Source organism: Herpailurus yagouaroundi, unplaced genomic scaffold, assembly GCF_014898765.1.
Source record: "Herpailurus yagouaroundi ecotype Mexico unplaced genomic scaffold, PumYag 184, whole genome shotgun sequence".
NCBI lineage: Eukaryota > Metazoa > Chordata > Mammalia > Carnivora > Felidae > Herpailurus > Herpailurus yagouaroundi.
In genome coordinates this window covers 20013812-20029707 of record NW_024412415.1, presented here as the reverse complement: position 1 = coordinate 20029707, position 15896 = coordinate 20013812, and the positions used below count along the sequence as shown (strand labels likewise).

Here is a 15896-nt window from a genome sequence, read left to right as displayed (position 1 = left end):
TAGACAATAAAGAACAGAGCAAATATTACTAAATGTTAACATTTGGTCATCTAGGTGGTAAGTGTATATATGTTTGGTTTGCTTTCTATATTTTCTTTTGTATTTTTGAAATATTCCTTAATAGTTAATTTACATATAGGATGATTTTACCGTCCTGTTATATGTTTCCCCATCTATCACTTTTATTAGGTAAAGTGATAAGGGAGGAAGTTATGTGTTAGAGGAAGAACAGAAGAGGTGAGTTGGAATCCTAAATTCTAGTCCCAAATCTGCCACTTGACCACTGCGTGACCTTGAGCAAATCACTTAATTGTTGTGAAACTAATTCCTCATCTGAAAAGCCTAAAACATAGTATCTACCTTTATTACATAAGGTTGTTTTAAGGAGTGAATTATTTCATGTAAATGAAAGTGATGTTCATATGTGAAGAAAAGATTAAGAATTCTCAAAACCCACAGTTAATGGGAAATTAATTGAACATATATTCTCATTTAGTGTCATTCTAAACATATAGAAACAGACATTAGAAACAAAGGAGACATACATCTTTTCTTACCGGATCAATTAGTTGGGAATAGAGTTCATGGCAATTGTCAAAAATATACTTGTATGTAGAATCCAGGCACGCCCTAACACAGTCCTTCACCACCATGCTGGCCTTTGGGGGACTTTGCAGCTCCAGAACCTGAGAGACAAATTATTTTCTTAAAGTCAAAAAATATAACATTGTAATCCAGTATCAACAACTCAAATAATCTTCAATAAATGTTTTTAGTTGATATTTCTACATTCAGGAAAAAAGGTTTATTTTAAAACCTTTTAAAACCATTTTAGTGTAAATGTTTAATTTTCTCATATGACGATGCAGTGAAAATGATCATAGTTGTAAATATTCAAATAGAAACACATAGAGGACCAATCACAACATTATTCATCCATTCATTCTTTTCAATCATTCAACATTATCACCTACTGTGTGCATGACAATAGGATACCCCAGTGAACAAAGGAAGAAAAATCCCTTTCCTCATGGAGCTAAATTCTAGCAGATAATAAAAGAAATCAGTAAAATATATTCCATGATGGTGCACATTGAAAAGTAAAATAAAGCAGAGGAGATAGAAAACGTTTCAGCAGAATAGAACTAACAAAGAGGATGCAACACTAGGTGAATTCAGAGAAGTAAAAGGATGGAGCCAGGGGAAAAATCTATATACAGACTATTTTAAGAACCTTAACTTTGAGTAAGGTGGGAAGGAATCAGACTCTTTCAGCAGAAGGGCAAAGTGATGTAACTCAACTGTCATTTAAATGGCTTAAGAAAAAAGAATGAATGAATGAACACAACAAACAAACAAACAAACAAACAAACAAACAAACGGCTCCCTTAGGCTGCTTTAAGGCAGGCTATGGAAAATGTAGAAAGACCAGGGATGAGAACACTATAGTAATTTAGTCAATATAGTGCTTGGACTATGGTGTTAAGCTAGGAGCTGTTTAATTTGGGAAGGAAGAGCTAACAGGATCTGCTCAATGATTGGATAATTGGTGTGAGAGAAAGAGAGGAGTTAGGACCCCATGGTTCTAGCATGATAACTGATACAATGAAGGTAGGTTAACTAGACAAATAAAGCTGTACACAGGCGATGAAGAGCTCAGTTTCAGGCAGGTTAAGATTGAGAAGGTTGTTACGCATGGAAGTAGACATTTGCATATGAGTCTGGACTCATGGAGATGCCTGGGGCTAGAGATACAAATTTTGAAATTATTAGCTTAAATAAGAATTCAAAGGAACAGGACTAGATGAGTATGGATACAAAAGAGAAGAAGTCCAAAAATTAACCCTGGATAATGGTGTTAGAATGATTGAACATGTAGTATGCAAAAAAAAAAAAAAAAAAAAAAAAAAGTTATCTTTGACCCATACCTCATAACATTAAAAACAACAACAACAACAACAAAAAACTTTCAAAATAAAACACAGGACTAAACATACAAGATAAAATAAAACTTTTAGAAGAAACAGGAAAATCTCTTTGTGACCTTGCTTTAGCCCAGAGCACTATCTATAAATCAAAAATTGCTAAAGTAGACTTCATCCAAATTAAACCCTTTTGCTGTACAAAAGGTACTGTTAGAGAATGAAAAGAAAAAGTACAGACAGGGAGAAACTCCTAGCAAATAAAGCACCTGAAAAAAGACTTGTATCTAGACTATATAAAGAACTCTTTTTTTTCCCTTAAGTTTTTAAAGTTTACTTTTAGTAATCTCTTTGCCTAAATTGGAGCTGGAGCTCATGACCCCGAAATCAACAGCCACATACTCTTCCAACTGAGCCTGCCAAGGGTCCCAAAGAACTCTTGATACTAAAACAAAACAAAACAAACTAATAAAAAATGGGCAAATATTTCAACAGATGGTTCCTAAAAGAAAAATTCAGATAACAAATCAGCCCAAGAAATGATGACCAACATTATCAATAATAAATAAAATTAAGATGTAATATGATACAGTTTCACTCCTATTAGAATGGCTAACAAAATAGTAATATTTAAAACCACGGAAAATACCAAGAGCTTTACCACAAGATATAGCGCAATTAGGATTCTCAAACATAGCTGCTAAGAAGGCAAACCCAGGAACCTCACTCCAAAGAAAGTGAAAGCTTATGTTTACACTAATAATTTCTACATAAATATTTTTTAACAGTTTTATTAACAACCCAAACTGGAAACAACCCAAATGCCTGTAGTACATGCATAACCAAGAATGGCTACTCAGTAAGTGGCTACTCAGAATGGCTACCTGCATAACCAAGAATGGCTACTCAATAAAAAGGAATGAACTGTTGATAACACTCAACAAGATGGATGAACAGCCAATGTGTCATGCTATATAGCGTATTATTTCATTCACAGGATATTCTGGAAAAGGTAAGCCTATAAGGAAACAGCAATGGATAGGTAGTTGCCAAGGGGTGGGAGAGGCAGTGAGTATTAAAAAGCAGCCCGAGGGAATTCTGGAGGATTATGGGACCGTTTCATTGGTTAATTGCCGTGGTGGTGATACAACTACACGTTTGTCAAAAAGAATAGATCTGTACACCAGAGGAATGAATTTGACTGCGTGTAATGAGAAAAAAAGAAAACAGAGGAGGAAATTTGTTCAAAAGATACTGAAAGAATAGAGATGGGCAAGAAAACATAATGAAGCTGATTCTAAGGTGTTTTGGTATTAAAGAACAGGGGGAATTCGGGTGTTGTAGATGGAGAAGAAAGTGGAGTCCATCTTTGAGGAGAGCAGGAGCCACTGCAGCACCAAGGCTTTAGTGTTCAGAAGGGCATGAAATCAATTGCACAGCTGGAAGAGATGGCCTTTTCTAGGAGAAGAGACGGCTAATCAATAGTAATAAAGGAAGGAAGAGTATACGGACACAGATTCAAGTAAGTAGATAGATGGGGTGGGTGGGAGGAGCATGTGGTCTGAGCTTGAGGAAGCTCTCCAGCATGTGCTCCCATTTTTTTCAGTGCAGTGTGAAGCAAGGTCATCGGCTGGTAGTGAGGATGGAGGAGGAGGTGCTGGAAGTTTGAGATTTTGTTTCTAAACACATCAAGGCTGGTGACTGAGAAATGGCAGATATGTAGCACTTGTGCAGGCACCCCCTACCCTCACTCCCATGTCCCCCCTGCCTCAGTGTTAATGGCACTCATCGCCTGTCAATAAAGTAACTTTTCCTCGTGAGCCTGGTTGGAAGCTCACTATCCTTCCCTATACACTGTTCCAACAGCTGCTGCCAGAGGATAAGAATGGATATAAATTCTATTTATCCCAGTCACCCAATTACACTGTGATTTGAAGCCAAATGAATTTTCTTTGGACTTGAAAAACTCTAAATGACTGCTGATATGGCATGGTTTTGTTTTCTGTCTCTCATATAGTACCATTTTTAGTGCTTCTAGTGAAAACAATCATGAGCGACTGAAAATTGTTTTGTTTTTTTTTTTTTCTGTAGAGGAATTTTCTGAATAAACATCATAAAACTCTTTCAGAGAGCAAAATCTTTTAGCCCATAGCCTGACAAATAGTTTTAGGAAACACTTGACATGAATAGTCTTGATAGCCAAACTATGAGTGCAAAGAACTTGATGTTAAAGCAGAGATCTACCTAAAAAGAAATGCCTGCATAGTTTTGTAGATAGTTAACTATACAAAAGGATTCAACAATCAAATATATCCCTATGTGGACATTACCAGGGCTGAAAATGGAAGTTGTCACAATTGGGGCAAACTTAAAAGAATCAGCTACTCTGTTGGGATGAAAAGGTTAGCAAGTCATGAGAGTTAAAACTAAAGTAAGAAGTAACTCATTTCCATTTAGCATTCTTAGAGATTTCTTTTTTAGTAAGAGCCGTATTTAAGATGGATTTAATTTAAAACTAAATTTAAGCCGAATGTATCAGAATATTTTAGGTGTCTAGGATAATTCTTTTTCAACAGACCTCATACTGGAGGATTCACTTAGCAAAGGAAAAGGCATCATGGCGTAACTGCAAGGGTTGGACCGCACTGGTCAAGAGAGGAGTAAAAGCCAGACTTTAGCAGGGAATAAATGCGGTATGTCACAACAAGATGGTGACAGGTAAGATGAGGTACCTTCATCCTGAAGAAGGTGATACTTGTTAGTAGGTCAACAGTTGATTTCAGGTCTTGCAGTCGTTCAGCATTGCTGGCTGGGAAGTTTTCCTGGTTAATTAATAAACAGAAAATGGGTAAATTTTCAGAGTGGGAAAACAAATTAAAACTAGCTTTCTGGTAAAGGAAATGGGAAATGAACTGTGTAAAATTATAAAAAATATCCCTAGAGTATTCCCAAAATATTTTATCATAAAATATTACAAAAAGTAAACAATATGGAAATACTGCTAGTCTTACAAAGCCATATGCTTCTATTTCCACATTGCAATAAAAATATAATTTTTATTATATATTATGTATATATAATTATACAATTCATGCAGCGTTATTATTCGTCTTTGTTGCTATAATAATTTTGCTACTAAAAGTGGAGTGGACAGCATGTAGTTGGAAATATTTTTAATAACTTTCTCAAGATGAGTAATTTTTTCCAAAAATACCCTTGGGAACTTTTACATATGCTACATTTACTTTTAGTCACAAAGAAACTTTTAAAAGTTAAAAAAAAAAGAGTAAGACTGCACTGCCAAGTCTCTCCCTCAAGTACTGTGGATTTCAACAAAAAGTTTGTTAGTGATGTTGGGTGAAAACGTCATATAAAAATAAAGAAGTTCAGAACTTTGAAGTAAAGGAAAGGTGTGATCATGAAAATGTTTGATATAAGATTTTAACATTGTAGCATTGAGGAATTTCTCATTTACCATGCTTTCAGATTGGCTTTTTAAAAAGTGACCTGAAAAACCACACGTAACCTTTAGATATTCATGAACGTCAGCAGAGTTAAGGTGTCAAAATGATGACAAATAATGTAGCCTCAAGGCCCCTTTGCCCCCAATTATCTTTTTTTTATTGCCTACTTAATAGCAGTTATCTTCTAACAGTGTTGGCCCCAGTTCCAACAGGAAGGTTGAATTTGACAAAATGTGGTATAATTTCCAGAAATATACAATTAAGAGATCCATCAATAATGAACTAAAACATGAATGTAGTACATACACATATTTGCAGGTATGATGTTTAGAATAAATTATTAAATAAAGAATGCAAGAGTTATTGCAACAAATTTTTTCTAGAAATATAATTTATAACTGAATATTTTGTATCTAAGATCTTTATAATTAAAATAATATATATATTTACACCCAAAAGTACATGAATATATTTGTGTGTGTATGTATTTGTATGTTTCACCTGGAGGTGAAGTATAGAATAGTTGACAAAAACTTTGGACAACTTCAAAAAGCATATTATAGTGATCTAGAAAGAGTGAATTAAGCGGTGAGTCCAAGTAAGAATCTTAAAAGCTGAGGAACTATCAGCAGGATATCTCAGCAACAAGGGGTGAGCTTTCAAGATGAGGTCTATGCCACATGTTTACCTCAAGAATTAGCTGATTGCTTCTCAGTCTGAAAGTTATTAAAATATTTGTAAAATTAAACACACACACACACACACACACACACACACACACTTTATTAGTATAGGCTTGTGTGGGGCAAGGTCTCTGAACAAGGGACATCTGCTTGCTTACTGACTGGACTTTTCCAGTGTGATAGAACCTGAGATCCCAAGGTCAGTATTTTTACTTTTCCATTACACAGTGGATGATTTTTTATAATATGACAAGAAAGCATCTCAGCCAAACATGGTATCTTACCTTCAGGAAAATAATTTTGTACATACCCTATACTTTGACAGGTCAATCCTTAAAGAGTTATGCAACTGGTCCAATAGTTTTATGAATTTTTCCCTCTGTACAGAGCAAAAACAAAATAGGAGAACAGAAATAAATGGTCATTCTAAAAGTAACCCTCAAAACAACTCTAGGAGTTATTTTCCTCATTTTACAGAAAGGAAGTTTCAAAGATATAAAAAATTTATCTAAGGTGATAGAGCTAGTATGTGACAAACCAGTGATTCAAATGCAGATTATCTTTCACAACAAAACCAATCTCTTGCCAATAAGCCACATAGACTCTCTGTGATGAATAAGAAAATATCCAAAAAGTTGCTTTCAAGGGAAAGAGTCCAGAGAACTGAATCACCACTGTACTAATTCACAATATGAGTCAGCAAGATAAAACATCAACCACCCCACACACCACTGTACCTCCTCAGAAATAAATTATTATTATTTTGAAATTTCTCCTACCTGTGGAAGCAGGAATAGCTCTTGTTCTCATCAAGAACAATTTTAAAAAGCACTTTCTCTTTGGTAACAAGTATAGACTTCATAATCTGAAAGTACTGATTGTCTTTCCAGTATGTTTATGATTTAGTGTTTAAAAAAACATATATATAAAACATTAAGCAAAAAAACAAAACAAAATAACACACAAAAAAACTAATACTTCCCTCTGAGGCTATCTCAGTGTTGGACTGACCTCTTCATAGGATCTGAAAATAATGAGTTTGCTTATAAGTCTAAAGATGAACTTATGTTGATTAAATAAAGTAAATAAATTAGATAAAATAAAAACATCAAAGTCACACAAAGTTTATAGGTAGATGACCCCCATTCTGAGTCTCAGATTTTAATCAAAAATAAAAAGAAATAAGAGAGTGGAAGTAAGAGCAAAGGTCTCTGTCTACATGAGTATTCTGTAAATAACAAACTGTACTTTGGAAGATACTGGCCGAAGTAGAAACTTCCTAACACTTTCACATAAAAGGTAGATTTATGGGGTTATGACTCATTCCTTGAAGTCACTGATTTTGATGAAGTGAGCTATTAACAGAAGTTGATGAACTGTTCCTAAGTTGAAACTCCAATTTTCTGAATAAACTACCTTTATCTGGTTCCTATGTCAGACAATCAAACTTGATATTATTTTCTGTGTTAACCCCTTGCGGAGACAATGAAAGAGCCTAAGAAATGAAACTTGCCTTCAAGATGCTTGCCATCTTACTAGGCAGAGAAGACTCTTCAGTAAAGCTACTGAAAACTGCTGATGAGTTAAAGGTCTTAGATTTTCCTTTCCCACTTTCCCTCAGGCTTTCCCAGGGAAAGAGGTGAACTATATTGTCCTTTTATTAACCCTCATCCCCCAACCACGTGGGTCAGTAGCTCTCAATCAAAAGAGAAAACCCTAAGAACCACTACCATCATCAGTTTAGGCCAAAGTAAAGTTAACCATTCAATAACTGTAAAAGCTAATGTGCTCATGTCATGTCTTAAGATGCTTTATCTGACCTCTGTGATTGGTATAAATCATCAAGACAGCTGACACGACCCTAGTAAGTCACATTAATGCCCAAGTCACTAGCCCTGTTATATACACAGGTAGTGACTGTTCTGGCTGTGTGCTTGATATCCTTTTCCATTCTTCCTTACTACTAGAATCTTGTGATTAAAATGTGGCCATTCTGAAATACCTAACTTCATGACCTCTTTTCCTGCAGGAATGGTCATGCAGTATGATTTTGGCTAATGAGATATATATATATAGTTTATTACAGGGGATGGACCCAGCTAGCACATTACCATGAATTATTATTTGGAAAGATTCTAAAAGAATGCTTGGCAGGCACCGTTGTTGTATTAGTGTTCACTATGTAACTCCTTGTCAGGCTTTTTCTCCATCTGCCCTGTGTCTCTCTCCTTTCTTCCACCTGAAACTCAGACTAGACACGTGAAGGTAAAACAGTCATGTTACCTTCAGATAAAAAGCTAAACAAGCAATTAGGTGTGGTGGAGCAGGATGCCCCCATACCTCACCTTAGCCCTGTCTGCCCACCCTTTCAAAAAATTACCATCCTGAGCAGCTACCCTCATCCTGAATTCCTTATTACTTCTGGACTTGGGATCTACGGACAAAAAAAAAAAAAATTGTATTTCATGCAGCCAAACAGAGTTCTGACTGACACAGATCACACATGTGGTCTTCCTACCTCAGTCTTCAGTGCCCAGCTGGAAAATTTACATTCGAGGAACACAGAAAACTGTGGAGAAAACTGCCAGGCTTGTTGTCGCTAAATCCCAGACAATATCAGATGATATGAAATTAAAAGTGTGCTACTGATTACATCTTCATAGAGATTCTTTACACAGAAGAACAGCTTGAAATTTAATTGTATTTATTATAATTCTATTTAACTATAGTGAGACCGCATTTGCAAGAGCTGAGGAGGCCTATTTCCTGCATGGTGTGATTTGAGGAGTAACAAAAGACTGGGTGATTAAAAAATGATTCTCCTGAGGGGCATGCCACAACATCTGAAGCCTCCATGATACTCCGTTCTTCACATTAGGTAATGTCTACACATGCCTGGTATTTAGTAGAGGGCCAAATCAATCACAATACTCACTGTTTCCGGTTAGCAAAAACTTAGGTTTAAATAGTTGATAAGAATAATTCTAGGGGTGCCTGGGTGGCTCAGTTGGTTGAGCATCTGACTCTGGATTTCCCCCTGAGTCATGATCTCATGATCATGAGGTGGAGCCCCAGCTGGGCCTCATGGAGACTGCTTGGGATTCTCTCTCTCCCTCTTTCTGTGCCCCTCCCCTGCTCACACATGCTCTCTCTTGTTCATGCTCTCTCTTTCACAAAATAAATAAACTTAAAAAAAAAAGTAACTCTAGACCAGGGGTCAGGAAACTGCCTCTAAAGAACCAGGTAGTAACTCTCTTCAGCTTTCTATTAAACTCTGCCACTGTAGCACAGTGCTCCCAGAAACAATATACAAACAAATGGGCATGGCTGTCCTCCAGAAAAATTTTGGTTTTTTGGACAGTGAAATTTGAATTTCATATAATTTTCATGTGTCGCAAAATAATGGTATTCTTTTGATATTTAAAAGCCATTTAAAATGTGGAAACCATTCTCACCTCACATGTGGGCCATGCAAACAAAACCAGCTGGTGGGCCGGTTTTGGCCCATGAGCACAGGGGAGATTTTGAGTAGGGGACAGCGGTCGCTACCTCACAAGTGCATTAAAATCAACAAGAAATGTAAACATATCACCCTGGTATCCTGGGAGTTGTAGAAGGAAATGTTCTTCTGAGGAAGGGGTGTAAAAGCCTCTGCCTCATTCTCAGCTGTTCTTTTCCCTTTCTTTGTTTCTTATGATCTCACTCCCGCAGCAGGGGTTGACTTAACTTGAATCTAATGATGCTTCAGCACTGGGGGCTACAGTGATGGTGTCAGTGACTAACAAATGTCATCAACTGAAAAGTATTTAAGGAGTCTCTTCACAGGCAAGTTTGAAAAGCCCTGAGATGGAATCATTCACTGACCTAGAGACTCTCAATGTTTCCCTCACTTTGACTAAACTTTAGAAAGGTTTTTCCTGACTCTAGGTCCTGATGTCTTAATTTTTGAGCATTCTCTTTAAATTTTTTTTTTTCAACGTTTATTTATTTTTGGGACAGAGAGAGACAGAGCATGAACGGGGGAGGGGCAGAGAGAGAGGGAGACACAGAATCGGAAACAGGCTCCAGGCTCTGAGCCATCAGCCCAGAGCCCGACGCGGGGCTCGAACTCACAGACCGCGAGATCGTGACCTGGCTGAAGTCGGACGCTTAACCGACTGTGCCACCCAGGCGCCCCTTGAGCATTCTCTTTAAAAAACCTAACTGTAATTCTTCCTCTGACCCTGGGAAATGTGAATGTGTTTCCAAGCCTCTTGCCAGGTTGCTTTACAACCCAGAGAAGTCTTCCTCAAGTACTTGGGAGCTATCCCTCTGAAAGGTAATCATCAAAGAGATAGTACCCGTATCACCCAGGATCTATGAGAGGGTAGGAGACTAATTTTGTTGGGTGTCCATTAGTAAACACAGATAGCCTCATCACAGAAAAAGATATGTGCACACCCAAATATAATTGAGTGTGCTGGACACATGCCAATGATCAACCTTCCCCTTGAGAGCCTCAGATATTTTTTTTCTCCTAAACACTGGATTACCTTTTCTCAATAAGAATGGTATTTCAGGATTTTCATCAGATGAAGAAGTGATCAAAGAATCTGCAGTCAAAAACTCTAGAAAAACTCTTAAAGAGATGTATCAGGAAGTTAATGAAAATATTATGCTGTTTTTCTGGAATCTATAATATTTGTAGTGTTTGTTATATTATAATTTATAATTCATTGGCATTTATTTTTTCATTAAAAATGAATAATTTTCTGTTTTCTATTGACAATTTGTATTTTTCTTAAAAACAGTCTTATCAGGGGCACCTGAGTGGCTCAGTCAGTTAAACTTCTGGCTCTTAATCTCAGCTCAGGTCACGATCTCACAGTTTGTGAGTTCAAGCCCCACATCAGGCTCTGCACTGATGGCACAGAGCCTGCCTGGGTTCTGTCTTTCATTCTCTCTGCCCTTCACCTGCTTGAGAGCTCGATCTCTCTCGTGCGCTCTCTTTCTCCCTCAAAATAAATAAATAAACTTTAAAAAATATTAAAAAAGAATCTCATCAAATTATATAATGCTTAGGAAGCACAAAACCTAGATCCACCTCTCCCCAGAACTAATCATTTGTCAAGTCATTAAAAATGACTTCTAAAATGTTTCCCACACACATTTTCTCCTTTGCCACAACCTTCTTTTTCTCTAAGCCATTAGCGCAGCATTACTTTGCCTTGTCAGGACTAGCATATCAGCCCTATCACTAATTTCCATCTAGTCCTCCTGTATTCAACACCAGAACTGTTTTACTCATTTCACCTTCTTTCAGTGTGGCTTCCAGTAGTTCTGAGACTGGAAAATTAAACATCATATTTCCCAAACTCCTTTGCAGCTAGGCTTATGCAATTATCTTAGTTTCTGCCTATTAGATACATGTGCACTGCTACATTTGGAAAGCAGACGAGTGACGGAGGCCTAGTTCCTGCTTCTTGGTTTACTTGGGCTTCTAAGTCCTGGAGACATTCATTTCCCAGTCTCTGGTCACTAGCTTTGTGGTCTCACACATTCTGCTGCATTAACAGAAGCAGCCTTCTGATTCCTCACCTCCCCAACTGTAAGAAAACTCACCACTTCTCTTAAAATCAGTTTCAAATATCAGTGATATTTTGAGGATTATTACAGAAAGATCTTCCTTGAGTCCCAAATGATTATAAGCATTTAATTCCCTGTGCCAAATCCCTTTCTACTTAAAGTTTCTAACATGGTGTCTATTACTACAACTGAACTGTGTCTGATATATATCCTCTCTCCTCCTTCTGCAACATTTCCTTACAGTTAGTTATCTTTCTAAATCAAAGATTATACCCTAAGCTTCAAGAATGACATCCAAACATCTCCGTAGGTTTTAAAGGCCCTCAACAATCTAATGTCAACCCAATAGCACAGTTTCTTCTTATACTACCTACCTTTATTCTTTGTTTTAATTTTTTTTAATGTTTATTTATTTTTACGAGAGAGACAGAGCATGAGCAGGGGAGGGGCAGAGAGGGAGGGAGACAGAATCTAAAGCAGGCTCCAGGCTCTCAGCTGTCAGCACAGAGCCCAACACGGGGATCAAACCCAGGAACCGTGAGTGAGACCTGAGCGAAAGTCGCAGGCTTAACTGACTGTGTCACCCAGGCGCCCCTCTACCATCCTTCATTCTATTTGCCCTACTTAGTAGGCAGGCTACCTTACACACACTTTGAATTTATTTTGTATCTTTACTTTGGTCTTTACTCAAATGTCTTCCCAGACCCAAGGTAGCTTCCCAACTACTTCTTGGACATTGGAAAAATATTACTCATCCCTAAAAGCCCGGCTCCTTTTATCACACTTTCATCAGTCCCTGAAAAGTATCAATCACTTGATCCTCTTCAATCTCTCAATATCAAAGCCTCCTTTGATACTAATCACACTTTGGGAGTGACATAGGGTTATTGTTACAGATGGTTAAGGACTATTCCATTAGAACATAAACCTCAGAAAGTAGACGTCAACGTTTATCATTCAATCCGTTTACTACTTGCCACAGTGCCTAGTGCTATAGGGAACACATAAATACACATCAAATGAACAAGTGGACAAATAAAAGAACATATGGAATGGCGAAGAAGTATTTACTAGCTTATTTATTTTTGCCCAACAATGGCTGGATCAGAGACCCAGGGAAAAAAATGAGCTGAATAAACACCAATATAACTAATAATTTGTTATGTGTACTTTAAAATAACTCACTAAATGAGTTCTCTAAACACTCTCCTGTCAAGTTGAGATACTGAGCCCAAACTCAGAGTTTTCTTCCTTTCTAACCCTTGATCTACCCATGGTGTTTTCAACAACCATGGGGATGTTTCATCCAATAAACTTCTTTAATCTTCTTGACTGCGAGCAACGTTTACACTCAATGATATGCTGCTAAATCATCTCTTCAAATGAAAAATGCCTTCATGTTTAGTATTTGCCAATGTCCATGATGTTAATATTCTCAATGCTTCTGGTTTCAAAAAATGGCTATGCTACATAACTAGCTTGCATTATTCTTGAAAATTCACCAATCAGTGCCTGTGAGAAGATGTAAGCTATAACTTAAGCTCTTGAGTTTTACACTCAATTTTCAACAGCATATCCCAGAGCCACATCTTGGACCCAAGACTCCCCTTTGTAATTTTAACTGAAATGTATCATGTTCCTATCAAAATCCTTTGACTCTGGCTCACCTGCTACAACTTCTCAAAACGAGACCCCATGCTGCATCATCTCAATGTCTCTGTTGACAGCTTCACTCACCCTTCAATTGATTTTTTTATAAAGTTTATTTATTAATTTTGAGAGAGAGAGTGCGAGCCAGTGAGCAAGCAGGGGTGGGCAGAGAGAGAAAGAGAGAGAGAGAGAATCCCAAAAGCAGGCTCTGCACTGACAATGCAGATGTGAGGCTTGAACTAACAAACCATGAGATTAAGACCTGAAGTCAGACGTTTAACCAACTGAGCCATCCAGATGCCCCTCCATTGCCTCTCTTCTACAAAATTTCAACCTAGAGTCAATATAATCAACTTCCCAAATCTGTTACATGAGCATCAGAATGCTGAAAACTTCTGAGAAAATCTCAAAGCCACTATATTGTTGTGACAGTAAGTTTATGCTCCTCAACATCAAACGATACCTTCAGCCCTGAAGCATTTCTCTTTCTACTCCCTTTGGTAACTTATCCAAACCTTGCACAGCATCCTTCACCTGCCTCTGTATTATAGCCTTTGCCTTGCAGATGAGCATTTCCTGTTCTTGTAGACAACCACAGGGATTAGGGAAATGGGGTATGACACCCGAGCTTTTCACTCCTGTATCAAAAATTCAGTATTCTCTGCAAGAACACGGATACTATTCCCGAAATTTCAGAACAGAACTTGTCCTTTCTCATTCCAAAGAACGTCTCTCCTTTTGTCTCTTTCACTACCTTTCTTCTTTCTCCTCTGGGAACTCACTGCATCACCTGTTTTCCATCAGATAAATCTGCAACTTGACTCTCACAACTACTCCCTTTCCTAATAATCTATAAACATGTGTAAATTTACCTTTTTAAATAAAAAAATTCTGACTCAACAAGACAGGAAAAATAAAATCTCTTTATTCATAGCAAAATCTTCCCTTGCCCAATCTTCCCCCTTTTCATTTCACTTAACAGAAGAGTCTCTATCTCCTCAGCCATATTCACCCTTTGATTCACATGTTTATTATAAAATATAATGATAATATAGGAAAGTTTTACAATTTTAGTATAAAGATGAATAGAAAGCAAAACCACAAAATATCAGCTGTCATCCTACCAGGTGGCTGTATCATTGGCATTTTGGCACATTTCCATCTAGTCTTATTTCTAAACCAGTGTGTATGTTGTTTTTTCAGTGTTGGAATTAGACTGTATAAAGAATTTTGTGGGGTTTTTTTCACTTGGCATTCTATCATGGACATTGCTCATTTTTATGTACTTTTCTTTAAAAACATGATTTTTAGTGACTGCATTACATTTTAGTGAATAGAGTGACCTAATTTACACAAGCATTCATCTATGTCATTCACTGAAGGACCCTGTGAAATTAGGCTTCAATATCAACTGCGTCAGTCAATAATCACCTCCTACTTGCCAAATACAAAGAGGCCGTTTATTTCCCCATCTTACTTTAACTTTAGCAACAGTTGAAAATGTTATATACTTCTCTTTTCTCAAAATAGTTTTCCTTTGTCTTTTTATAATATTACATTCTTTTATTATCATTTTCATTCAATTTCTCTAAACATTTTCCTCAACAAACTTTGCTTGTTCCTCTTCTTCACACCCAAGCATTCTGTCCTTTTCACTTCATTCCTGATCATTTTTCACCCAAACCATGATGAGAAATAGCAACTGTACACAAAAATATCTGAATTGTAAGACTGATATTTTTTCTTAAGTATATATTTGTTTACAATTGTCATAAGAAAGCTTTCTCCACTGGTTTATTATTTGGAAAATCAAACGTCTGAGTTACACTGAGGATAAAAAAGGGACAACGTAATGATGTTCCTGAGTCACAAGCAACAGATCAAATTCAGAATTGAGGTAAAGAAGAACTTGGGACCATAAATTGGATGTGGGAGACTTTATACTTAGATATATCTGACTAAACAAATTGCATTACTTTCAATAGGTCGAGAAATATATAGTCACATTTACACACCAAATTTACGATTTATGAAAATGTACTTTGAAAAAACATTCTTTTTTTGGCCCTCTTCTAAAATAAGTTATTTGACTCACAAAATAAAGTTTTTATAATCATATTGTCACTGAAAAGTAATGAAATCAATTTGGTTTCTCCTCTTTGGGTCGGCATGAAGTTCTACCTCTTTTCCTCCAGGTATCTTTTAGGATACATACTAATCACAAAGACACATCTTCTATTTCAGAGATAGAAAAGCTCAGTGTTCCACAAGATTGGCTTATTCTCTACAGTGTATCCAGGCAGAATATTAAAAGCAAAACAATTTCATAACAAAGTGCTTTATGTTACAGGTGAAATCTCAAGACAATCCTGTTACCAAGATGAGGTTTTTGGTTTTGTTTTCTTACACTTTTAAAAATGTTTCCTTATTTATGAGAGAGAGAAAGAGAGAGAGAGAGAGAGACAGGGGAGAGAGAGAGGAGAGAGAGAGAGAAAGAGAGAGAGAGAGAGACAGGGGAGAGAGAGAGGAGAGAGAGAGAGAAAGAGAGAGAGAGAAGGAGAGAGAGAAAGAGAGAGAGGGATGAGAGAGAGAGAAAGAGAGAGAGAGAGAGA

At 36.9% G+C, this 15896-nt stretch overlaps 1 protein-coding gene across 6 annotated transcripts in view; it reads right to left on the bottom strand.

Annotated features, from left to right (window-relative positions):
* UNC13C (unc-13 homolog C) overlaps positions 1-15896 on the bottom strand; it is a 613180-nt gene that overhangs the window by 263629 nt on the left and 333655 nt on the right. For all 6 annotated transcript variants that reach the window (XM_040492731.1, XM_040492733.1, XM_040492734.1 and 3 more), the window contains 3 exons: positions 6380-6448; positions 4655-4744; positions 558-686 (listed from right to left, as the gene is read on the bottom strand). In XM_040492731.1, the coding sequence (XP_040348665.1) occupies positions 558-686; positions 4655-4744; positions 6380-6448 (288 nt within the window). The remainder of the gene's footprint in view (positions 1-557; positions 687-4654; positions 4745-6379; positions 6449-15896) is intronic.